This window comes from Plecotus auritus (assembly GCF_963455305.1).
Source record: "Plecotus auritus genome assembly, chromosome: 9".
Classification (NCBI taxonomy): domain Eukaryota; kingdom Metazoa; phylum Chordata; class Mammalia; order Chiroptera; family Vespertilionidae; genus Plecotus; species Plecotus auritus.
The window spans coordinates 107,927,666-107,952,940 of NC_137783.1; the positions used below are offsets into that span (position 1 = coordinate 107,927,666).

Sequence of the window (25,275 nt, forward strand, 5' to 3'; positions counted from 1 at the left end):
GAAGGCAAAATGTTTTCGAACAGGAGAGTATAGCAGTCTACCACAGGGTCAAGCCAGCCTTCTATTCAGAAAAAGCCAGAATTAGTGTGTACTGTGTGTGTGTGTGTGGGGGAGGTTGCGGGGGATCTCCTTTAGCAAAGTTACCATAACTCACCACTATCTCAAAGATTTATTACACTTAATGGGACAGTAGTGAGAAAGCCTGAAGGGGGGTTCCATGAGTCTTTTTATGCCCATTAACCATGGTATGGGGGGACAAATAGGAAGGATAACACTTCATGAAAACCCCAGATGTAGCTCTAAAATCTTAAGCTTTAGTCCAATAGTTAGGATCCAATGGGCAGTACATGTGTAAAAGATGTTTCAAGAATTCAAACATTTAAAAGCAAACTACTGGCTTTCAAACCAGTAGAGAGAAGAAAGAAATGAAAGAAAACCTATCAATGCCAAGCGAAGGTAAGAAATATAGGGAAGAAAATTTCTTATAAATGTAGGATAAATAAAAAGCATTAAAAAGGGTGGAAATAAATAAAAATGTATCAGTAATCACAATTAATGTAGTAGAAAGACAGAGAAAGAGACTGAATTTTAAGTAACAAGAATAGCTATCTGCTATTTACAAGATAAACACCTAAAATATAAAGGCACATTATAGCTGAAACTTAAAGCCTGGGGGAAAATATGCCAGGCAAAAAAACCCCAATAGATATTAATCCTCACCTGAGGATATGTTTTTATTGATTTGAGAGAGAGAGAGAAAGAGAAGAGAACATGGAAGAATATCTTCAAAACCTGAGAATAGACAGGTTTTTAGAGAGGATAAGGAAGGCAATTTCCATAAAAGAAAAGGCTGACAAATTAAACTCCATCAACATTTAGAACACCTCCTCATTAAAAGACACCTATAAGAAAATGAATAGGCAAACCACAGACATGAAGAAAATAGTCCAAAACATCCATCTAAAAAAAGGACTTATGTCCAGAATATTTAAGAGAGAGAAACATCTACAACTCACTAATAATAAAAGAAAACATTAGACAATTTTTTTAAAATTTATTTCAGAGATGAAGGGAGACAGAGAGAGAGAGAGAAACATCAATGATGAGAGAGAATCATTGATCGGCTGCCTCCTGCATGCTTTCTACTGGGCTTGTGCCCTGATCAGGAATCAATCCATGACCTTCTGGTTCATTGGTCGACACTCAACAACTGACCCACGATGGCCCGGGCAAAACAACCATTTTTTAAAAATGGGCAAAAGAATTGAAAAAACACATCACCAAAAAAAAAAAAAAGACATTCAAATGGCTAAGAAGCATATGAAAATGTGCTCAACATCTTTAGTTATCAAGCAAATGGTAATTAAAACTACCATGAGTCCAGAATGAATAAAATTAAAAAGAATGACAATACCAAATGTTGCTGAGGATGTGGAATGCCCAAAGCTTCCATGATGAAGATGAAAAATGGTACATCACTTTGGGAAAGTCTTGCAGTTACTTATAATACTAAATATAAACTAATCCTATGACTTGGCAATTCCACTCCTAGGAATTTACCCAAGAAAGATGAAAACATATGTTTACAAAAAGACTTGCATAAGGATGTTCATAGCAGCTTTATTCATAACTAGTGCCCTGGTGCACGGATTCGTGCACATTGAAAATAAATTAATTAGAAGGTGGCCGGTGGGGCGGGATTGGGCTAGATGGGCCAGACATGCCCTGAGCCAACCTCCCCCAGTCCTTCCCTGACCCGCCACACCCGGGGCAGCGCTGAGGCTCCAAGGGCATCTGCAGAGTGAGTGGGGTCCTTCCGGAAGGTGGGGTTCCTTGGGCTACCTGCGGGGATCAGGCAGAAACCAGCTCTCCAATATTTATTTTTTTCTTTATTGATTAAGGCAGTGGTTCCCAACCTTTTTAATGCCACAACCCTTTAATACAGTTCCTCATGTTGTGGTGACCCCCAACCATGCTTCTCTGACTCTGGATCTATTTTTGTTCATCAGTTTATGTTGTTCATTATATTCCATAAATAAGGGAGATCATGTGATATTTATCTTTCTCTGACTGGCTCATTTTCCTTAGCATAATGCTCTCCAGTTCCATCCATGCTGTTGCAAATGGTAAGAATTCCTTCTTTTTTACCGCAGCATAGTATTAAACAGTATATTTTTAAGAATGCGTAAGTGGTGGCCCTGGCCAGGTAGCTTAGTTGATTAGTGTCATCCCCAGTATGCCAAGGTTGTGAATTCAATCCCCGGTCAGGGCACATACAAGAATCAACCAATGAATGCATAAATAAGTAGAACAACAAATAGATGTTACTCTCTCTAAAAATCAATAAATATATTTTTAAAAAGAATGCATAAGTGGTAAAAATCTAGGAAATGATAAACACTAAATTAAGGATAGTAGTTATCTCTGAAGAAAAAGGAAAAAGATGGGATCAGGGAAGGGTACACAGGGGATAAATGTTTATTTAATGACCGATCTTAACCAAAGAATAGTCTTTCTTTATCAAGGTCATAATTCTCTTCAATTGCCAGGCTTTAGGTCTGACATTCCTAGAGTAGTGAAAGAACAAAGAACATAGATCTGATTAGCAAGACTAATTGAATCAACTCCAGTGATCAAAGGGATCAGACAACAAAGTAGACATGCCCTCTTGTCTGCTTTAAAAAAGAGAGAGAGAGAACAGTGAGGGGGGGGGTGGTATAACTGCTACTTGGCAGGTAATATTTCATTTTGGGAACACTATCTTATCTAGAATCTTTATCATTTTGTGTGAATGAATAAATAAGTGAATATCAGCCATCAAAACATAAGAGCAGTACCTAGATTTTGACATGCATAATTTTGGCATTCTGTTTTGTTTTCAGGCTCTATCCAGTCTATCCACTAGCTGTTAAAAGCACCTTACTCTGAAAAGTTAAAGATCTTTAAGAGCAAGAGTACACACCTATAATGAATCAAAGATTTTTCTAGCTCTGCAACTAAAATATTTCAACCTTGAAGTACTTACTTTCATTGAGTCTCAGGAGGACAGTATAGGGATAATAAAATTATGCTCATAAAATTCTTCGAAATATTCACATAGGAGAAACATAACCTTATTATCTTCTAAGAATAATAAGGTATGGTGTAATTTGGTATATTCTTGAGATTAAACCACAGGAAATCAAAATTGCTCAAAACTCAACTTCAGACACTGGTTCAGTTATCTATTGCTGAATAACACCACCTCAAAACTGAATGTCTTTAAAAAATAATTTATTACTAGTAGTATACAATTAATACTATACTCATTAATACTTATATAAGTATTTACATAAATAACCTGTATTAGCAGGAATCCAGTTTAAGTCGTGAAATTAGGGAGTACAAGGAAAAGAAGGAAGAAAGACTGAAGACTTTAGAATAAATTGGATACATAATGAGCTACAACTACATATCCACCAGAAAGGCAAAAATTAAAAAGACTGACATCAAATGTTGGCCAGAATGTGGCTCAAACGCTATGAATGTAAATAGTACAACCACTTTGGGAAAAGATCTGGCAGTTTTCTATTCTGTGACCCACTTATTCCAACCCTAGGTACTTACCCTATGAGAAATGAAAACAAATGTTCATAACAGCTCTGTTCATAACAGCTTTATTTATAATTAGAGGCCCGGTGCACAAAAATTTGTGCACTAAGGGGGGGGGGGGGTCCCTTAGCCCGGCCTGCACCCTCTCACAATCTGGGACCCCTCAGGTAGGGTCCCTAGGCCTGGCCTGAGATCAGGGCCTATCGGGGCTTTCCTTCCCCGGGCTGCAGGCAGCTGGCCTAACCCCCGCTGCTGCCACTGCTTGCCATCTATGCAGCACTGCTCCCCCTCCCCTGCCACCGGTGGCCTCCCTCTGCAGGCAACAGGCTGGGGTGCAATGGCTTGGCTGGCCTGGACCTCCCTCTTTCTTTGCTGGGGGGCGGGGCCAGCCCTGCGAGGGGTTGTCTGCCTACCTGATCTCCCCTAACCACTTGCCTGCCTACTTGATCACCCCTAACCCCTGGCCTGCTTACCTGATCTCCCCTAACCACTTGCCTGCCTATCTGATCACCCCTAACCCCTGGCCTGCCTACCTGATCTCCCCTAACCACTTGCCTGCCTGCCTGATTGCCCCTAACTGCTTTATTGGGGTGGGGCCATCTGCCTACCTGATCTCCCCTAACCACTCTGCCTGCCTGCCTGATTGCCCCTATCAGCTTGCTTGGGAGTGGGGCCAGCCAGGCGAGGGGCCGTCTGCCTACCTGATCACCCCTAACCCCTCTGCCTGCTTGCCTAATTGCCCCTTACTGCTTGCTTGGGGGAAGGGCCAGCACTGACTTCCGGTTGGTCAGCCTCCGGTTGTAAATGGTCGTTACAACTCAGAGTTTTTATATATTAGGATTGCCAAAACCTGAACACAGCCAGGTATCATCAACAGCAAAATAAACAAACTGTGGTATATTCATACAATGGAATACTATTCAACAATAGAAAGGAATCACTAATATATGCAATGACATAGATGAATCTCAAAAACATTATGCTGAGGAAAAAAGGCTTACACCGAATAGTTAATACTATATGACTCCACTTACATGCAGTTCTAGAATAGGCAAATCTAATCTATGGTGTTGGGAAAAAATCTGAACATTTTTGCCCCTGGGGACAAGGTGGAAAGTGGAGGTGGAGATTAACAGGGAGGGGGCCTGAGGAACTTTCCTTTTTGATGGTGAAGTTCCATATCTTGACAGGGATTTTGGTTACAGATGCATGCATTTCTCAGAATTCAGCAAATATACACTTAAGATTTGTCTATTATACTAAATATAAATTTTACATCAAAAGGGAAAAACAAGTAATTGAACTTTAGTGATATGCTGCAGTTCTTAGGGGAAAGTATACAAATGTCTGAAATTTACTTTGAAATGTATAAAAATAAATAAAGTGAAGTGCTAGATGGAGAGAGGAATAGATAAATGGACAGAAAAAGTGATAAAATAGATACAGTAAAATGTTAATGGTAGAATCCAGGTAGTGAGTAAACAGTTATTGACTGCAAAATTCTTCAAACTTTGGTGTATGTGTGAAAATATTCATTTTTTTTAAAAGGGATTTTCATGCCACATTTAGAATTTGGCCTTTATCCCTCAGTCAATAGAAAGTCTTCAAATGAAAACAGAAGAAGAACCTAATTCTGTAATGAGTTATCAAGATTTAAAGAGGTATACACTGACTGAGAGAATGTAGGTAGCTACAAATGACAAAGGGAACAGTGCACAAGCAATTAGGTGAAGATTGTGTGGCACACTAGACACTCCAAATGACCTTCCCACTGAAAACACCTAAAAATGCTGGTATATTCACAATATATTCAAACATATGAAAGAGAAGAAAGAAAGGAGAAGGCAAGGAAGATCTACTAAGGTGAGGAGTCAAGTAAGAGACCTCCCAAATAAAGGTTTAATCTCCCCACCCTACCCGCTCTGAAGCTCAGTGTTTGCTCTTAAGGCCTTCCAACTGACTGAATGAAGTCCAACCACATTTTTGAGAGTAATCTTTAGTTAAAATCAACTGACTGTAGATCTTAACCATTTACAAAATAGCTTCACAAAACACCTAGATTAGTATTTGATTAAATGACTGGATACTACAGCCTAGCCAACTTCACACATTAAGCAGATAAGGAGACCACAGCTATAACAGAGCATGACTTATTTTTTAAAAACTTATTTTTATTCCAATTCAACTAATATTTACTGAGCACCTAGTATTTGCCAGGCACTGCACCTGACTGTGCTGTCACATATATCATGCCATTTAGTTCTCATGACCCTACCAAATATTATTATTCTAATTTTAAAGAAAATAAACTGATACAAAGAATGATTAAGTGATTTGCTCAAAGTCACAAGATTCAATGGAACAAAGTTCAGATAGAATCCTTGATTCTGACTCCAAGTCATTATACCATGTACTTTCCCCACAGTAAAACATGTAGGACTTCCTTGTCACCATAAACTACTTTTGCTGTCTCTTTTGGGGACCATTTTTCAGGGTCCTAATATGTTTCTTCAATACCTTTACTTCTTTTAAAATGCTCATTTGCACTACCTAAGTCTCCAGGTGAGATTTTTTCCCACTGACTGGGAAACAGTTGACAAAGGGACAAGGGTAGAACCCAAAATCGAAGAAACAACTTATAACTTTAACCTCAAATGATAATGCACTGGGTAAGACTTTCATAAATGTCTATTATTCTATGTATTCCAGCTCAATAAAGTTCCCCAAATTACCATGAGGTATTTGTTTCCTTATTTACCCACCTGTTAACTACTGTTTTATTTTTCAAAAGTCAATAATTTCTTCCAATATGTGCTACCAAATGACAATTCTTCCTAGTTAATATCTTGGATGACCTGGGTAAATGCTAAGTCACGATTAGACTTCAAAATGTACTTAGCCTTCAAGTATTACTAAACTCTAACTACTAAACTATAGACTTCAGTCTAAAGGTAAGTGAAAACTTTCTGAAATGAAAAAGTAGTTACATCCTGGCAGCATAGCTCAGTTGGTTATAATGTTTTCCCGATACACCAAGGTCGTGGGTTCTATCCCTGAGCACATACTAGTACAAGAATCAACCAATGAACGCATAAATAAGTAGAACAACAAATTGATTTCTCCCTCCCTCCCTCTCTCTCTCTCTCCCCTTTCCTCTCTCTCTAAAATCAATTAATAATTTTTTAAAAGTAGTTCAATTTTAAGTTCTAATTTTGCTCATTACCCAGGATAATCATTTTCAAGCCTTGCTTCACATGCAGTGTTTTCAGCCTATTGCTGTGTGAGGTAGGGAATGAACACCTAACTTGGTTTTCAAAGTTAGAAGCCTAGGTTCCAGTACCATCCCTGTGAGTCTGAACAAGTCATTATCCTTTTGAATTTGGTTTCCTTACATGCAAACAGGGATAATATCTACACCTTATAAGAATATAAGAGTTAAAAGTGCTTTTTGAACTGTAAAGCCTTGCTTCTCTAAGTATAGTCTCCAGACCAGCAGCTCTGGAATCACTTGATAGCTTTTAAGAAATGCAAAATCTAAAGCCACATTCCAGACCTAATGAATCAGAATGCACCTTTTAATAAGATCTCTAGATAAATCACAAGCACATTAAAGTCTGAGAACCACTGCTGCAAAGCATTCTATATATGTTAGAGATCTTCACCATAAAAAAATAGTTCATTAGGAGCTCTTTTGCTTCTGAGCAAGTCCTGTGATCTGGTAATTCATTAACAATATAATTTCACCACTAATTTGCAACATAATCTTGAGTAAATCATTTCAATTCTCAAGGTCTTTCTCCTTATAAGTAAAATGAGATTAAACCACTATTCCCAACCTGAGGCCCCTGCACCCACTAGGATCTGAAAAAGTGGTAATGGAGGGAAAGAAGATAGTATGGTAGTCAAGAACATAGCTTTGGAATCAAATGGCCTGGGTCACTTACTCTCTGCCACTTAATAGTGTGTAACCTGGGGGAAGTTCCTTAACCTTCCTAAATTTCAAAGTCTTCAACAGCAAAATTAGAATTAGTACCTACCTCAGAGATCAAGCAGTATACCATATGGTCACAAATGAGTGCTCTGCTAGGTAACTTTTTCAGGTGATAGAAACAGTCTACATCTTTACTAGGATGACTGCACAGATGTGTACACCTGTCAAAACTTTTCCAACTATACACTTAAAAAGGATGCATTTTATCATAAGTAAATTATACCTAACAAAGCTAATTTGAAAAGTAAAACAGAGAGACAAAAAAGAATGCACTCCAGAGTCAGATTGTGTGAACTCAAATCCTCACTTTGCCTCCCTCTTGCTAAGTGGAAAACTGAACAAATTATTTAACCACTCTGTGCCCTAAATTTCCACATCTACAAAATAGGACTACTAACAGAATCTAACTGAAAAGGGTTGTTTTAAGGATTATAAAGGTTCTTAAGAGATAATACACACATAGAGCTTTACATATTAAGTACCCCCCAATGTTGGCTATAATTATTTCTATTGCCTATTTTCAATATTTCCAAAATCATGTTTATCCATGAATAAGGATGCAATGAAGATATTATGTGGTTCTGCTTTGGATTTATATCAATTATATCAATACATTAAAGTAATCAGTGACTACATCTCATATAGATCAGCATAGGGTGATAACAGTAACTACATCTCCTCTGACAGTTACATATGCCTTTAATTTAAATGAATATATTTAATTAATTAAAATATATTAATAATTATAATGTATATAAAAATAATAAATTACAATTTATGTAAGAATAATAAATTCATGTGTTCTAAGAAAGAAAGTAGTAAAAGGCTTCTTTCTAATGAAAAGGTTAAATAGCTGCTATGTTACCATATGATCCAGTAATTTCAATTTGGGGTCTCAAAGAGATATCTGTACACCCCTATCATGGCAGCACTATTCACAATAGCCAAGAGATAGAAGCAACCCACGTATCCACCAACAGAGGGATGGATAAGCAACATGTGGTATGTGTGTATATATACACATACATATATACATAGAATGGAAAATTGAAAATAAAATTTTGAAAAGAAGGAAATCCTAACATATGCTACAACATGATGAACCACAAGAACATTATGCTAAGTGAAATAAGCCAGTCACAAAAAAAGACAAATACTGTATAATTCCATTATCTGAGGTACCCTAGATAGTCAGAGACAGAAAGTAGAAGAGTGGTTGCCAGAGTCTGAGGGTGATAAGGGAATGGGGAGTTGTTTAATGGCTGTAGAGTTTCAGTTCTGCAAGATGAAAAGAGTTCTAGAGACTGGCTGCACAACAATGTGAATATACTTAACCATTTTTAAGACTTAAAAATGGTTAAGATGGTAAATTCTGTGTATATTTTTCCAAATTAATCAATAAACAGCTGGTGTGGTAATTCTTCCACCACTGACACTGTAAAGCCTTTATGCTTTAAGTTTTAATAAGCATCCTTTCCCTGCATTCTAAAGAACCACATACAGATGTCCATCATTGCACTTGAAACAACTGACAGTCTTTGACTTATAAACATTAAATTTAAACCCTTTTGTGCACTGAATTTGGCCCTTCATTTGGCCTTCATTCTTCAATTGACTTATGATGCTTTTGAACTGTAAGTCAGAGGCAGTGTTGCTTGCCTGTCAATAACCTCGGGAAAAAAGAGGGTCTTTCTTATATAGACAGGATGTCTCCTCTGCCAGCCCATGGGACCCCAGGACCAAAAGAAGCCTGAACTATGCTCACTTACTTGAGGCTACAGAGAAGACAGTGGAAAGGGGCCTGGAAAGAAGGAAAGAAAAAGAAAAGCAGCAATGAACTCCAAGAAGCTAGATGCCTTGAATGGCATATGTGTATGGCAGAGGCAACTGGCTAAAGCATCTCTGGTCTTGCACTACAGTGGCAAGGAAAGAAAGACCCCCTTACCCTAAATCTAAATAAATCCCATAACAAAGATCTAAAGAGTAAGGGTTGCCCTACTTTTCTTCTGCCCAATTCCTGTGAATAGGATGGGAAGAGGGGCAGCAAATCTGTGAGAAGGGACAGCACCTACCTAGCTTTTGTAACCCCTATAAACCCATAAATAGAAATTAAAAAAATAAATTTTAGCCCTAGCCAGTTTGGCTCAGTTGGCCTGCAGGCTGATCGATGTGTCTCTGTCACATCGATGTTTCTCTCTCTGTCTCTCTCCTTCCCTTCTACTCTCTCTAAAAATCAATGGAAAAATATCCTCTGATGAGGATTAACAACAAAAAAATTTTTTAAATTTTAGCTTTATGATAAATAAACCCTCCTTCATGATATGCCAATTCTTGGACATTCTTCTTTCAAATATATTTTTAGTAATGCATTTCCCTTGAAAATAGGAAATGCCTAGTTGAACTTATCTGTTCACACACCCACTGGCTTGTTAGCTACCTTTAATAGAGAGACAGTCTTCACATAGTTTTGTATTCTGAGTCAGTGACCAAAAAGGTGTTCAACAAGTACTTGCTGAATAAACAAAACATTCAGAAAAATTTTTCACTAGGCAATTCAATTAAAGCATAGAATTCACTTCCATTTCCCTTTAGGTAATATTTCTTCAATGAAACCAATAGCACCTGAAATTCCACTTCCTGTAGACTGTATGTCTTGGTAGAAAGAGCTGTCAGACCTATATTTGAATATAAGTTCTGCCATTTATAACTTATGATGCTGAGCAGGTTACTTAACTTCTCTAAGATTTGGTGTCCTCATCTAAAAAATGGGAATAACACTACCTACTTATTACCTACTAGGAATGTTCTAAGGATTAGAAATGCACAAGCAGTCTTCACTTTACAAGGTTCTAAAATGCACATATTTCAGTTACCACAGTATATTAACAGTGAGTAATTAAATATACTACAAATGTTGCAACCAGCTCTTCAGTCCACAAATCACTATGTAAATAATAGAAGCACATCACCATCAGTGATTAACCAAGTCACTTCTTTTGAATTCTGTTGGTGAATTTGACAAAATAAACTATAAAGGAACAACAATTAGGCTATTGGAGGACTTCTCATCAGCAACAATAAAAGCCAGCACACATTGGAATAATATTTTCAAAGTTCTGAGAGAAAATACTATGACAATTCACTAAGGCAAAGAAAAACATACTCATTCCAAATCACGAGTTATAAGACAAGAGGGCAGGCACTGTTCAAACTCCTCTTGATAAGTTCTTTTACAAAAAAAATAAAACATTTTAATTCTCATTATTTTAAACTATAGTATAATAAATAAATATTAATTTACTTTTTCATTTCTCTATATAATCAATAAAAAAGGTTTACAATATTTGACATCTTTATTTATTTTATTGATAGTATTACAGATGTCCCCCATTTTCACTCTTTTGCTCCCCTCCACCTGGCTCCCACCCCACCCCCGTCCTTCCCCTGTCTATTGTCTGTGTCCATGGACTATGCATATATGCATATAAGTTCTTTGATTAATCTCTTCTCACCCTCTCTTCCTGCCTCCCTCTGAGATCTGTTACAACAATCTGTTCCATGCTTCCATGTCTATAGTCCTATTTTGTCAGTTTATTTTGTTGTTTAACAACAGTTTTAAAGGTCACAGAACAATCATAAATTTTCCCATTAATTTTGCCAGTTTTAACTTGCATGGTCTTTTATGTTGCCCCGCACTACATTGCACAGTGAGGACTGTCTGTACCTATAACTTCTGGCACAGCAAGGTGCTCATTATTTCACAACTACAGAGAAACCCTCTGCCTTTCCCCTGGTCCTTACAATCTGCTCAAACAGAAAACAAATTTGAATTTAACTTGGCTGATGTTAAGAAGATAGCTTTTGAGAACCGTTGCCATATCTGAACATGCAATTCCCCCAACTCATCTTTATGTTATCCAAAATACACACACCCCAATCCTGAAAGATAGGCTTCTTAAACAGTTATTCAGTCTGTCCTTTGTGATAGTATACTATTTTATGCTTGTCCTCATCCCTTGTATGTGGGGACAAACCAATGAATGCGATAGAAGTAATATGGCATAGTACTCAACTTGAATACTACCTCTACACCACTTTTGCAACCTTAGATAAGTTACTTCTTAGAGCTTCAATTTCTTAATCGGTGAAATGAGGATAATAATACCTTCTTTTTGGAATTTTGGCAAAGTTCAAAAGAGATAACATATATGAAGTGCTTAGGAAAGTGTGGTATATAGGAGGCACTTAGATATAGCTATTATCACAATTATTATCCTTAATATTCCTATCATTAATGTAAATATTAGAATAATGACAAAGTTGTATTTCTTTTAAAAACATCATTACTAATCAGTATATTTTCAAATATCAAATTCTCTTACTCCAACACATGATCCATAACCACCACTTGACCTCAACTTCCTCAAGATCATTTTTTCTCCCAAGGCACATGTGCAAAGGGTGGCCAACATTCACTCATTCTCTTCTTGCAACCCTTGATTCCTATGTCAAAACCCTCTCTGCAGTCTGCTCAGAGTTTCCTCTTCTGAGGAAACTAAGAACTAAGGCCATTTCCCATTTCCTAGAGCTATCTGCCAGAACTGTAGTATCTTGCTCTCTCATAGCTCACATGACTTAACTGTCAGTTTTCTCTTTTGATTCCAACCCTTGGTTCTAAACTGAGAGTCATTATTACCTATATTTACCCATAAAGATGCAAAGAACCTAAAGGCCAACTAAAGCCAACCCCTTTTCTCTACTAAACAATTCCGCCTAAAATATTCACATGAGTTAGTGGAGCAATGTCTGTTTTAAACACTTTCAGTGACAGAAAGCCTTCTACCTTACAAGGCAACCAACCCATTCCAAGATCCTATCCTTAGATAAACAGTTGCCTTAGGTTGGAGCAAAATCTCTCCCCTTACAGTAGTTTCCACTCACAGGTGCTAATTCCACATTACAGGGAAATACAGAAAGTTTAACGCGCTATATGACAGCTCATCCAACATTTGAAGACCCTTGAGTTTCTCTTCCATTTCCAGTTCAGGAAGCACGGTTTTACGTCCCTTCCCTGGTGGGCCTCCTCTGGACCAGGTATGGGCTTGCCAACATTATCTAACAACAAATCGGTAAAGCCCTTCCCTTGCCAACATTTAGACCGCTAAGCACTTACACTGCAAATGATCCCTTTGCCCATATTCTTTCGCTATTAAGTAAAAAATATTAATTTAAACCAGCAGTTCAGGAAAATTCTCAGCCTAAATCCTGGTATAAAGGGAATGGTACTAAGTCCTGAAAAACTGCAGCAAGAGTTCTCTTTTCTTTTCTTTTCCTCTCTTTCTTCCTTTTGCTCTTTCTTTCTTTCTTTCTCTCTTTTTTTTTCTTTTAACTTACTGGGAACAGAATTAAGTAGAATGAGCTGGCATGAAGCCCTTGCCTCTCTTCTACAAGCCAAACACACATGCCTGGGAGAAGCACCCAACAATGGGGAAGGTTAGCTAAAAAGACTTTGCTTCATGTCCTGAAAAAGGGAATCAAATGAAAAGAAGGAAGTAATAGCCAAAATATATTCTCTGTACCTACCAGAAGCAGGTGACTGAAGAAGTATCAAACACTGTGCTCTCAAAACATGACCAAAGTAAACAAAAGAAAAATTAGTAGCAGATTTTTCCGGTGCCCTCCTAGCCTGGCAGGAATAACTATCTGGGGAAACACTCACACACACTCACACACAGAAAAAAGCCCGAGGGGCCAGTGGTGCCTGTCAGGGGCAGCAGCCCAAGGAATATGCTGCCCCCGAGTCCTCAGAAAGTGCAATCAGTGGAAATAGTGTCCCCAGATGACCTCTAACCCTTAGGCTGTCGGACAGGAGGTGGAGTGGAAGCGACGTGGTCCCTTGTGCTCCCGGGAGCCTGGCACCAGCAGGAAGGTCCAGACTAACTGGGTGCTCTGCCTTCTACTTCTGGTGCGAGGAGATAGTTGGACAGTTGTCCTCAAAGGGCAGAGGATCTCTGGTACTTGAAGATATCCTAGGTGGCAGGGGACGGGGGTGGGGGCCTGACCCTGGAAAACCGTTTGCTGGAGGTGACCGAAGAGGTCTAATATATACAGAGAAAGAGGAAAGCAAAGACTTTAGGGTTCTCACGTATGGGGGAGGGGAGGGTAAACGAAGATCTTTTCCCCTCTGCCTTGCCCCGACGGCGGTGGCAGCCACAGTGGGAGCAGGTGTTGCCCCCACCCCCCAAGCCGTCCAGACCCCAGCACTCCTCGGCGACACACTGGCTCCCTACCCTCTCTCTTCATCCGCAGCTTTTTCGTTCCTGCCCCGGCCCGGGCTAACCACTCCACCCCCCGGGGTCGGGCCTGCTGCCTCCCCGGCGGCCAGGTCCGCCCTCACCCTTCCTCAAACGGCGTCTCCCCCTCAGCCCCGCGCCCTCTCCCCCGCCCGCCTCAGGCGGGGGCCGGGGAGGTACCGCACTCACAGAACTCGGCGATGTACCAGGTCACCGCGTAGTTCTCCTCGCACCAGTCCAGCGTGGAGGTCGTAGGGCCCCAGTAGCCCTGACGGTCCGCGACCGGAGCCATCACGCGCGTCGCCGCCGCCCTGGCGCTCCGCTCGCTGCTCTCGACTCCCCGGACTCCCAGGCCTGCTCCCGCCCCGCTCGCGCGCTCCCCGAGCCCCGCCCTCCTCCCCGAGGGGCGGGGCCCGGCGCCGTCACTCACACAGTCCCGCAGGGAGGCCCCGCCCCCTGGCGCCGCGAAGCCGCCCCGCCCCGCCAGCGCCAGAACCCCTACCCGAGGGCGCCGGGGTTATCCTGTCCCCTCCTTCCCCAGGAAAGGGTGTGACCGCGAAAGGCAGGTGGCGGTGACGTGACAGCCTGCCCCGCCTCGACACGCCCTTGGCTGTAGGTTCGGGGTTCCTCAGATGCTGGAGGCGGTTTTTTGTCAGGATGTGTCTGAACCTCCATCTCTGTGTGTGGTTTGATTTAATTGGGACGGAGGTGAGAGAAGCCTTCCATCAAGCCCCAGCTTGATAAAACCTGTGCAGAAATGCACCTCAGTATCTTACTGTGGCCGCAGGCCTGAAAGGAGCCCAGAAACACAACACTCCTAGCCCCCGAGGTTCCGCAGAAATACACTGATTTTCCGTTGAAGTCATATAAGTAAGTGTCTCTTGGAAAACAAAGGGGAAGGGCAACAACAACCCTGGGCTGGGAAAAAATAAAATAAAATGGGCTTTGAGATCCTAACAGAGAATGTGGCCCAAAGCATGAAGAATTTACCTGCTTCGGTTTGGAGATTCCAAGCCAGAGGTTTCTATCCTCTAATTATAAGTGTGCCATACTCTCCAGGCAACCAACAGCCTCCCCTACCTCCAGCCGCAAGACTCAATTACTGAGTTGCTAGAGGGATCTCTTAAAAACAAATGCAAATGCCCCTACCCCTTGGGTTCAGCTACACCAACTGTCCCTAGCTTGGAAGGTAACTCCCATCCTCCTGCCTTTGTTCCTGCGGTTCAGCTGGGACCGCCTTCCTCTCTTCTCCATTTGGCTAAATTCCACTGGCCCTTCAAAATCCAGCTTCTTGAAGCCCACCCTGACTCTCACCCCCAAGAGCTCCCTTGCCCTTTGTTCACTTCCTCCCATGGTTCACCCAGATTAGAGAGCTTGTTTTCTGTTCTTTATGGTCCTAGCACCCAGGACTCTGCCTGGCCAGGCAGTTTGATATAAAGAGTATAGTTAAGGATTATGTAAGTGCTATTTTCCAAGGAAATAAGTCAGATAGGTATAATCAAAGGTAAAAGAGAAAACAAGGAGAGATGAGGAGCCCACAGCCACTTCATAAAGTGACCTTAGCAGATGATAGATGCAGAACCTTTATAACTGGGAGCAAAACCTAGGAATGGAAGTGGTGTGGTTTAATAAAAATAGTAGGATATCTGAAATTTTTATTTTGAGCAGCAGGCATTGAGCTTCTGCTAGGTACCCAGCTCTTGGCTGGTGTTGGGAACACAAGGAGGTAAATAGGAAGGATGCAAGAGGCCAGTCTCCAGACGGATAAAATCCACTGAGATGTGGGAAAATGTTTTCTAATCACATTGATATCATCCTCTAAAATTTCTGTTTAGCCATAGCTGGTTTCACGCAGTAGAGAGAGTGTTGGCCTGCAGACTGAAGGGTCCTGGGTTCGATTCCAGTCAAGGGCACATGCCCGAGTTGTGGGCTTGATCCCCAGTGGGGCATGCAGGAGGCAGCCGATCAATGATTCTCTCTCATCATTGATGTTCCTATCTGTCTTCCTCTCTGAAATAAATATATATTTTAAAAAAATAAAATTTCTGTTTAGTTTGTTTTTAATATATATAATCAGTATATATGTTTTACAAGTGAATAAATACCCATATTTATATACTCAAAATGAATATGCAGGAATACATACTCAAAAGTGATTTGCTGATGAGATTGAAATGAAAATACTGTAGAGACCACAACAAAGAGTGTGGTAATACTAGTACTTTGCTAGGAACAAACCCAAAATTAGGGTGCTATGGGAGCCCATTTGTGGAAGAACCTCTAACCCAGCCAAGTGATTCGAAACAGAAAATGAGACCTTGACTAAATCAATACCCTGTACATTGCTGAATAGTGAAAAAAAAAAAGTCTGCTATGACCAGAACGAAATTTAGTAGAGAAAAAAATCCCCCTGCCCCAAAGAAAAGATGCACTGCATAGTACTACTCAGAAAGCACAAAGTGAACTTCACAGTTTCTTCAGCAAAATATATCTTCCTTTTTCTCTTTTCTAAAAAAAAAAACAACAAAAAAAACTTTTCCCCTGTGACTATAAAAGCAAAGCTTGGAAACATAGGGACCCAAAAATAGCCAAAACTATATTGCAAAAGAACAAAGTTGAAGAACTCACACTTCCGGATTTTTACACTTACTACAAACACTACACTAATCAAGACAGCGTAGTACTGGCATGAGAATAAACATGTAGGCCAATGGAGTAGAATTGAGACTCCAGAAATATTTACTGTCAATTGATTTTCAACAACGATGCCAAGACCATTCAAGAGGGAAAGAATTGTCTTTTCAACAAATGATGCTGCTCTGACAACTGGATATCCACATGCAAAAGAATGAAATTAGACTCCTTCCTGCCACAATGAACAAAATTTAACCCAAAATGGATCATAGATTTACATGTAAGAGCTAAAACCATAAAACTCTTAGAAGTTTACATAAAAGTAAATCTTTGCTTATATGGAATGCCAAAAGCACCCCTAATAACAACAAATATAGGTAAATTGAACTTCATCAAAATTAAAAATTTTTAAATTATAGTTGTATCATCAAGAAAGTGAAAGGACAACCTAAAAATGGGAGAAAACACTTGCAAATCATATTTCTGATCAGAAGTCTAATATTCAGAATATATAAAGAACTCTTACATTTCAATAAAAACACAACACAATTAAAAAGTGGGCAAAACATCTGAATAGACATTTCTCCAAAAACCACATGAAAGGAGATTCATGTTTGTCATTAGAGAAATGCAAATCAAAACCACAATGAGATTCTACTTCTCACACACTAGGATGGCTATAATCAAAGAAAAATAACAGCAAGTGTTGACAAAGATGTGGAAAAATTGGAATCCTCATGCATTGCTGGACTGCAAAATGCTGCAGCCACTTTGGGAAATAGTTTGGCAGTTCCTCAGAATGCTAAGCAAAGTTACCATATGACCTAACAATTCTGTTCCTAGGTATTTACCAAGAGAATTGAAAACACATGCCCACAAAAAATTGTACAAGGATGCTCGCAGCAGCATTATTCATAATTGCCAAAGAGTGGAAACAAACCGAATTCCATCAACTAATGAATTAATTCATAAAATGTGGAATAGTCATAATGGAGTATTATTTGGCAATAAAAAGAAATGAAATACTGATACATGATACAACATGATGAACCTTGAAGCATTACCCTGCATCAAAGAAGCCAATGACTCAATTTACATAAAACATCCAGAATAGGCAAATTTATAGAGATAGAAAGTAAATTAGTGATTGGTTGAGAGAGGGAGTAGGAATGCCTGCTAATGGTGACATGGTTTCTTTTGGGATGGTGAAAGTGTCCTGAAATTAGACTGTGGTTAATGGTTGCACAACTCTGTGAATATACAAAAAAAAAAAAAAAAAAAAAGCACATACCCAAAAAACCCCATTGAATTGTGTACTTTAAATTGAACACAAAATGTTCTCACTGATATGTGAATTATATCTTAATAAAGCTGTTATTTTAAAAAAGCAATAATACATGTTTATGTTGGAAAATTTAGACAACACCCCAAAAAAGGGTAAAAAAACAAAAACAAAAAAAGGAAATCACTCATAATCCCATGAACCAGCAATAACCATTGTCAACATTTAAGTCTATTTTCTTCCAGCATTTTATCTCTATATTTTTTACATGATAATGCTCATATTGCCTTTATACTTCATGTTCTTTCATAAGCATTTCACATACCATTAAAAAAATCCTTGTAAATATCTAAATAGTAATATATTCAATTTTATAGATATGCCAAAATTTAATTATTACATATTCATGTTACTATTCCTTTACTACTGGGTATATAGGTTATTTCCAATGCCTATATTTATTTTTCAACTAACAAATGAGAACCCAAATATTGAAAGCTTTCAACCAGATTCCTATTGAAAGCCCTTTTTACTAGTTCCCACAACAAAAGAAATCCAAGCTTTAATCCACTTCTCCCACATGTAATGTGTTGTAGTATTTCATATCTGCAAAGAAAAATTTGAAACCATAAAAACCAAATATGCAGGCTCACCACCGATTAAGTGATCTTATCATCTACCAGTTACCTTCTGGCCTCTCTTACAATCAGCACATTCTTGGCAGCCTATCAACACTTCCTAAGCCCTATCTGTGGGGGATATTAGAGTGTCCCCCAAGTGCAACAGGCCACAACCTGGGTGACACCACACCAAGCCTCTCTGGGAAGAGCCCCCAGACTCCTAGGCTGTGTTTGGGCCCCTCCATGCTCCTGTAGCCCCTGATTTCCCTCCACCATAGCTCCTCTCACATTTCATAACAGTCTGTTTAGGAGTTGGTCTTCCAGACCCTGTCTCATTCTATCTCTGTATCACATGTCCCTCACTTGGACTTGACACAGAATTTGTGCTCAGGGAATTCTTATAGAGCAATAATAATAATAGTAATAGGTAACATTTACTGAACATTTACCATGGCCAGGCCCTGTTCTGGGTTCTTTATATATCTTAACTCAGTTAAATTTTACAACATTCCTAAAAGGTAGATACTATTCTTTCTCCCATTTCATGGCAAGGGGCATTAAAATCCAAAGAGAGAAAGTTACTCACCTAAATGTATATAAGTAGTTAATAGGAGAGCCACGATTTGAATTTAGGCAATCTAGCTTCAGAGCACAGCTGCTCAACAGCTACATCAAGAAAAATTGCTAATCCTATCTAATAAAAGGGTAATATGCAAATTAACTGTCACTCCATCACAAAATGGCAACGCCCATAGCCACAAGATGGTGGTGCCCAATCCTTTCAGTCCCCCAGTCCCGGGGGGTGGCTACTGAGAGCGGGCAGTGTGAGCAGCCTGGCAGAATGCTTGCTTCGTCCCCGTCTGGCTGTGGATGGGCCTCTGGGCCGCGGAGCGGCCAGGCCCCACAGAGAGCTACTGGCCCATGGATTCATGCGCAGGGCTACTAGTAAATTTATAAGATACTGACAATGAAGCCTAACTGAAAATTTTATAGGAATAGAGGGAGCAACCATGAGGGCAAGCTCCATGAGTACAGGAACCATGTGACACTACTGTACCCCTAACATACAGCATGGCTGGTACAGATAAAGCCCTCAATGAATACGAATGAATGATATAAAAAGGCAGGGTGAGAAAAGGTACAAGAGGAAAACGATTTTTAAAATGTTATTACATTTGTTACTTTCTCAGTTTAATATAAGAAGCAATACATATTCATATGGAAAATTAAAAAATATAAATGATAAAAGTTTTATTATGAAATATATAATATATAAAATGTTATATATCTAAAGTATCAAGAATAATAATGAAATGAATCCTGATATAGCCACCACCCAGATTAATAGAACTTGACCAATTCCTTAAGCACCTGTGTGTCCTCCAATCTCATCCCTTCCCTCCCTCCATAAGTAGCTACCTTCCTGAATTTTGTCTTTATCATTTCTTTACCTTCCTATAAAATATCACATGAATGTATTCCTGAACATAGATTTTGCATGCTTTTTGCATTTTATATAAGTGGACTCATATAGTAACTATTCTTCTGAGTCTAGCTTTTTTTTTTTAGCTCAACATTATACTTTTAAGATTCAATTCATGTTGCTGCATAAAGCTATAGTTTCTTCATTTTTACTCTTTTATAATGTCTCCTATTGTATGACAATACCACAATGTATTTTTTAATATATTTTATTGATTTTTTTTTTTTTTTACAGGAAGGAAGGGAGAAGGATAGAGAGTTAGAAACATCGATGAGAGAGAAACATTGATCAGCTGCCTCCTCTATACCCCATACTGGGGATGTGCCCGCAACCAAGGTATATGCCCTTGACCGGACTCGAACCTGGGATCCTTCAGTCCACAGGCCAACGCTCTATCCACTGAGCCAAACCGGTTAGGGCAATACCACAATGTATTAATCCATTTCCCTGAAATGGATATAGTTTTGAATTGTTGCTATTATAACCAATACTATCCTGAATATTCATTTTTTACCAATCTGTTAAGCATTTGCAATGGTTTCTTTAGCATATTACCTATGAATGGAAGAATATGCATATTTTTCAAATGTATGAGATAATGCCAAATAGTTTTCTAAAGTGTTTTTACCAATTTACATTTGCACAATAAAATTATGCTTCACAATATAAAATGTATTTATACAATAAAAATATAATCCACAATAAAACATACAGAAAGAATCGCCTGAAATATTATCTCTCAGAGGTAGCCACTAATAATATTTTGATGTATAACTGGCCAAACATTTTTCTCTGTGTGTGTTTTATTAAAATACAGTTAAACAGAGTTAAAAATACTGATTACTTTGTATTTTCCTGTTTTTACTTACTATACATGAAAAGCATTTAAAGAATAAATGTTTTATGCACCTGCTGATGCTTACAGAAACATTATAGAGTAATTATCACTCCCAACCCCAGACTTTGAGATTCAGTTGCCACCTCTGTAGCCGGACCCAAGCACACTCTTTAAGCAGTTAGTGCTTCCGTCTCTTTGCTCCCTAGCACCTTGTGCATTTCCCACATTCTGCCTCACTGTCTACTGACCAGAGTGTACCCACAACGCAACTATGACTTCCTGGAGAAAAAGAATCACCCATGTTTATCTCTATGTTCCCAGTGCCCAGCACTGGGCCTTGCATATAAGCAAATCTATAGACATTTCTCTGATTAAGTAACAAATCCACTTTTATGAAGCAATCTGACTTAGCAGTTAATAGGATCAGCTCTGATAGTTATTGGGCAAGAAAGAAAACCTCTTAATAAGCTATGATTTGGGTGTTAACCTCCCTCAGCCTCAATTTTCCCATCTCTAAAATGGGGAAGCAGTAGTACCCACTTCTGTAGGATTAAATGAAAAAATTAATTGCAAAATACAGTACCTGGGAAATGAAATAAGATCAATACTTCTTATGGTATCATGGTATTATTGTCACTTAGAATGGAGGAAAAAGACTCCTTGATAAAGCACAGGAAATCATGGTGTCCACCATGCTTAGGGTAGATGGTGGGGAATATTTGAGCCTGATTTTCCCATCAGTTATGTTTTCTAAACTAAAATGAAACTTGGATTACAGAAAACAAAAGGTCAATTTCACACTTCCTGGGATAGATAGCTTCTTTGGTCCCTAGTCTCCCAGCATTTCCCTCAAGCCCTCCCCTGCTCCCCATACCCTAGCCACAAGCATCTGCTGCCTTGTCTTCTGCACTAATCTAGACAAAAGAAGAGGACAAAACAGACACATTTCAAGGATCAAAATGAAATGTAACAGTCACTTATAACAGCTAACACACAATATTTACGCTATTCCTGACACTGTTCTGAGTACTCTTCAGTATTACCTTTTATAATCTAACAGCCCTGTGCATGGGGGCTACCAAAGTTGAAACTGACAGGTGAGATTAAATATTTTGCCTGAGGGCACCCTGCTAATAAGCAGTTGAGCAGAGGCTGGAATCCAGGAAATCTGGTACCAGAGGCCACATTCTTAAATACTGTCCTAAGCTGTCCCTGAATGAGCTCAGAAGAAGGGGCTGTGCAGGAAAGAGAGGACTATGGGTCAACACTGGGTTTGATTTCTCTCTACATCTGAAGTATCTATATATATAAAAGGCTAATATGCAAAGTGTCCCCTCAGAAGTTTGACCCGGAGACCGGGAGTTCGATCACTCACTGTGATGTGTGCTGACCACCAGGGCATCACGGAATGAAGGCAGGCCCAGGCCGGCAGCCAGAAGGCCCCGATTGGCCCTGATTGCTAACCAGGCCTAGGGACCCTACCAGTGCATGAATTTCGTGCACCAGGCCTCTAGTAGGAAATAGACTTAAGAGATCTGTAAGGACAATACCGTTAAGGACCTCAGAGATGTTAAGGAGGAGATCACCATGGGTACATTTGCAGAGGGGAAGACAGCTTGATTGAATTAAGAAGGACTGAAGACACGAGGCTGTGATATTGTTAGTAAAAGTAGTAATGGAAGAAACTTGCAGTGATATTGTTAGTAAAAGTAGTAATGGAAAGGAGACAAAGTTACAGATGTTTAGAGGGTAGAATCAATAGGATTTGGAAAGAGATTGGGGAAGGAATTAAGGGTAAGGAGGAGGTGGACCACTCCTGGGTTTCCAGCCATTTCCAGCTGCTGGAAGACCAGAAAATTAATCTGGCTGTAGTGGGTGGACAGGAGTAGGCAGTCAGAGCAGGAGACAGAGAGAGCATTATTGAGCAAGGAAACAGCTTGGAAGAGCTTGAAAGGGAAGAGAAATGTGGGCAGAATGAGGCATTTGGAGTGGCTGACTGTGTGGAGAGAAGGGTAAGAGGCAAGGACAATTATCAGGGACCTAGGGTGGAAAGATCAGGGCTTAATATGTTGTAACAGGTGTTTGGGCTTTATCCTAGAGAAAATAAAAGTGTTTATGAAAGGAATGACATGTTTCCATGTATTAAGGAAAATAGATTTTGGGTTTTGGCTTTTTTTTTTTTCTTTCTTTTTTTTTTTTTTTTTTTGTAGTGAGTAGGATGGAGAGGAGAGAGGAATTGGGAAAATTGCCAGGCATATACTCTTGGCAAAAGATAGGACAGTTACAGGGATATAAATTATAGCACAGGGAATATAGTCAATAATCCTATCTAATAAAAGAGTACTATGCAAATTAACCACCACTCCACTACACCCACAAGCCACGCCCACCAGCCAATCAGGAGCGAGTATGCAAATTAACCCATCCAAGATGGATGCAGCCTCAGAGTGAGCAGGAGGCTTGGGTTTTCCCGGCAATGGAGGAAGCTAAGCTTTCTGCACACCCTGGCAGGCCCAGGCCTCCACTAAAGGCTACAAAGTTTCAATTATAGAAGATAAATAAATCCCAGATTTCAGGGCCTCCACTTGGGTCACCTGGGGGCGTGGCTGGCCTGCAAACCACCACAGGCCCCTTGCTCAGGCCACCTTACACCCCAAAGGAACTCCCACCCTGATCCGGGACACCCTTCAGAGCAAACCAGCTAGCTTCCACCCGTGCACCACACCTCTATCCTATGTAATAAAAGAGTAATATGCAGATTGACCATCACTCCAACACACAAGATGGCTGCCCCCATGTGGTCAAAGATCCTGCCCCCATGTGGACAAAAGATGGCCGCCACAAGATGGCCAGCAGGGGAGGGCAGTTGGGGGGGACCAGGCCTGCAGGGGAGGGCAGTTAGGAGTGACCGGGCCTACAGGGGAGGGCAGTTAGTGGTGACCAGGCCGGCAGGGGAGGGTAGTTAGGGGCAAACAGGCTGGCAGGGGAGCACTTAGACATCAATCAGGCTGGCAGGGGAGTGGTTAGGGGGTGATCAGGCTGGCAGGCAGAAGTGGTTAGGGGCAATCAGGAAGGCAGGCAGGCGAGCAGTTGGGAGCCAGCAGTCCTGGATTGTGATAGGGATGGCCCGGGCCTAAATGGGCAGTCGGACATCCCTTGAGGGGTCCCAGATTGGAGAGGGTGCAGGCTGGGCTGAGGGACACACTCCCCCGTGCACGAATTTCGTGCACCGGGCCTCTAGTATTGTAATAACTATACATAATGTCAGATGGGTACTAAACTTACCTGGGTGATCACTTCGTAAGTTATATAAATATCTAATCATTATGTTGTATACCTGCAACAAATATAATATTGTATGTCACTTATAATTAAAAAATAAAATAAAAAATAATTAAAAAATAAAATAAAAAGTAATTTAGAGTGTTATGGTCTCTCCCTAAAGCTTTCCTGGGGGTCTGCTGCTCAGGTCCTGTGGCTTGGCCCACCCCATGTGGCAACGACATGGAGGAATTTGACTCCAAAGACTTCTCCACCTCCAAGGGAGGACTACATGCCTTCGGGAAGAGAAAACAAGGTGGCCTCTCCTTAGAAGAGGAAGAGGAGGATGTCAGCGGGGAATCTGGAGGAAGCAGCAGTGAGGAGGAAGACAGGGCTACAGAGGAGGAAGAAGGCACTGGGTCAGAGGATGCAAGGAAGAGGAAGGAGGATGAATTGTGGATGAACTTCCTCAATGATGTGGGACCAAAATCAAAAGTGACCCCAAGTCCACACATTAGAAAAAGAGAGGAGACTAAAGAGACGAGTTCAAATAAATTGTTGGTCTAAGCAGAAGAGCTAGAGAAACCTAAAGAAACAGAAAAAGTTAAAATCACCAAGGTGTTTGATGTTGCTGGTGAAGAAGTTAGGGTGACTAAGGCAGTGGATGCTACATCTAAAGAGGCCAAATCCTTCTTCAAGCAAAATGAGAAAGAAAAACCACAGGCTAATGTCCCTTCAACTTTGCCATCACTCTTTGCCCTGTCAGGGTGGCAGAAGTTATGTAGTAGCTACAGAGAAACCTAAGAAGGGAAAGGATTGAGTGCCACTACCACAGTGGAAATGTTAGAAACACCAACAAACGCAGCTGTGGAAGGACCAGAGTACTGTGAACAGAGCTCTCCAGGCCTGGCCCCGAACTTTTTAAGCTGTGGTTTGCAATCATCCTCTAATAGAATAAAAATTATTATAGTGCATAAAAAATAACTTAAAGGAAAATTTTAAAAAGAATATAATATAAAAAAAATAGGACAGACAGGTCCAATTGCAACTCAGGTCCTGTGAGGTCCTTGCACTGGCCTTCCTGGGAGGGACTCCAGGGGCACTTGCCTCATGGGAAACAAGAGAGCTGAGGTTTACCAAGTCAGCTCCTGAGCCCCAAACATGCTACCCCCTGGGAGGTTAAGTCACCAAACATATGACCAGAGTCATCAGCTCTTGGTTAAGCACCTGGAAAGTTGTAACAAAATAAATTCCATGAGGTTGAGTATTAATTGAATAGCCC

At 40.2% G+C, this 25,275-nt stretch overlaps 1 protein-coding gene and 1 pseudogene across 3 annotated transcripts in view; one reads left to right on the forward strand and one right to left on the reverse strand.

Moving 5' to 3' along the window:
- Positions 1–14,268, reverse strand: part of ACER3 (alkaline ceramidase 3) — a 135,714-nt gene extending 121,446 nt beyond the window's left edge. Inside the window, exon 1 of one of the 2 annotated variants that reach the window (XM_080641914.1) lies at positions 14,065–14,258. In XM_080641914.1, the coding sequence (XP_080498040.1) occupies positions 14,065–14,167 (103 nt within the window). In that variant the 5' untranslated portion in view covers positions 14,168–14,258. Of the gene's footprint in view, positions 1–14,064 lie in introns of both variants that reach the window. The other variant, XM_080641913.1, reaches the window with a different exon arrangement.
- An 8,051-nt stretch (positions 14,269–22,319) lies between these two features.
- LOC308233635 (craniofacial development protein 1-like) lies at positions 22,320–24,797 on the forward strand (annotated as a pseudogene). The gene is made up of 2 exons: positions 22,320–22,323; positions 24,202–24,797. The product of its transcript is annotated as a craniofacial development protein 1-like (transcript).
- The last annotated feature ends 478 nt before the right edge of the window (positions 24,798–25,275 follow it).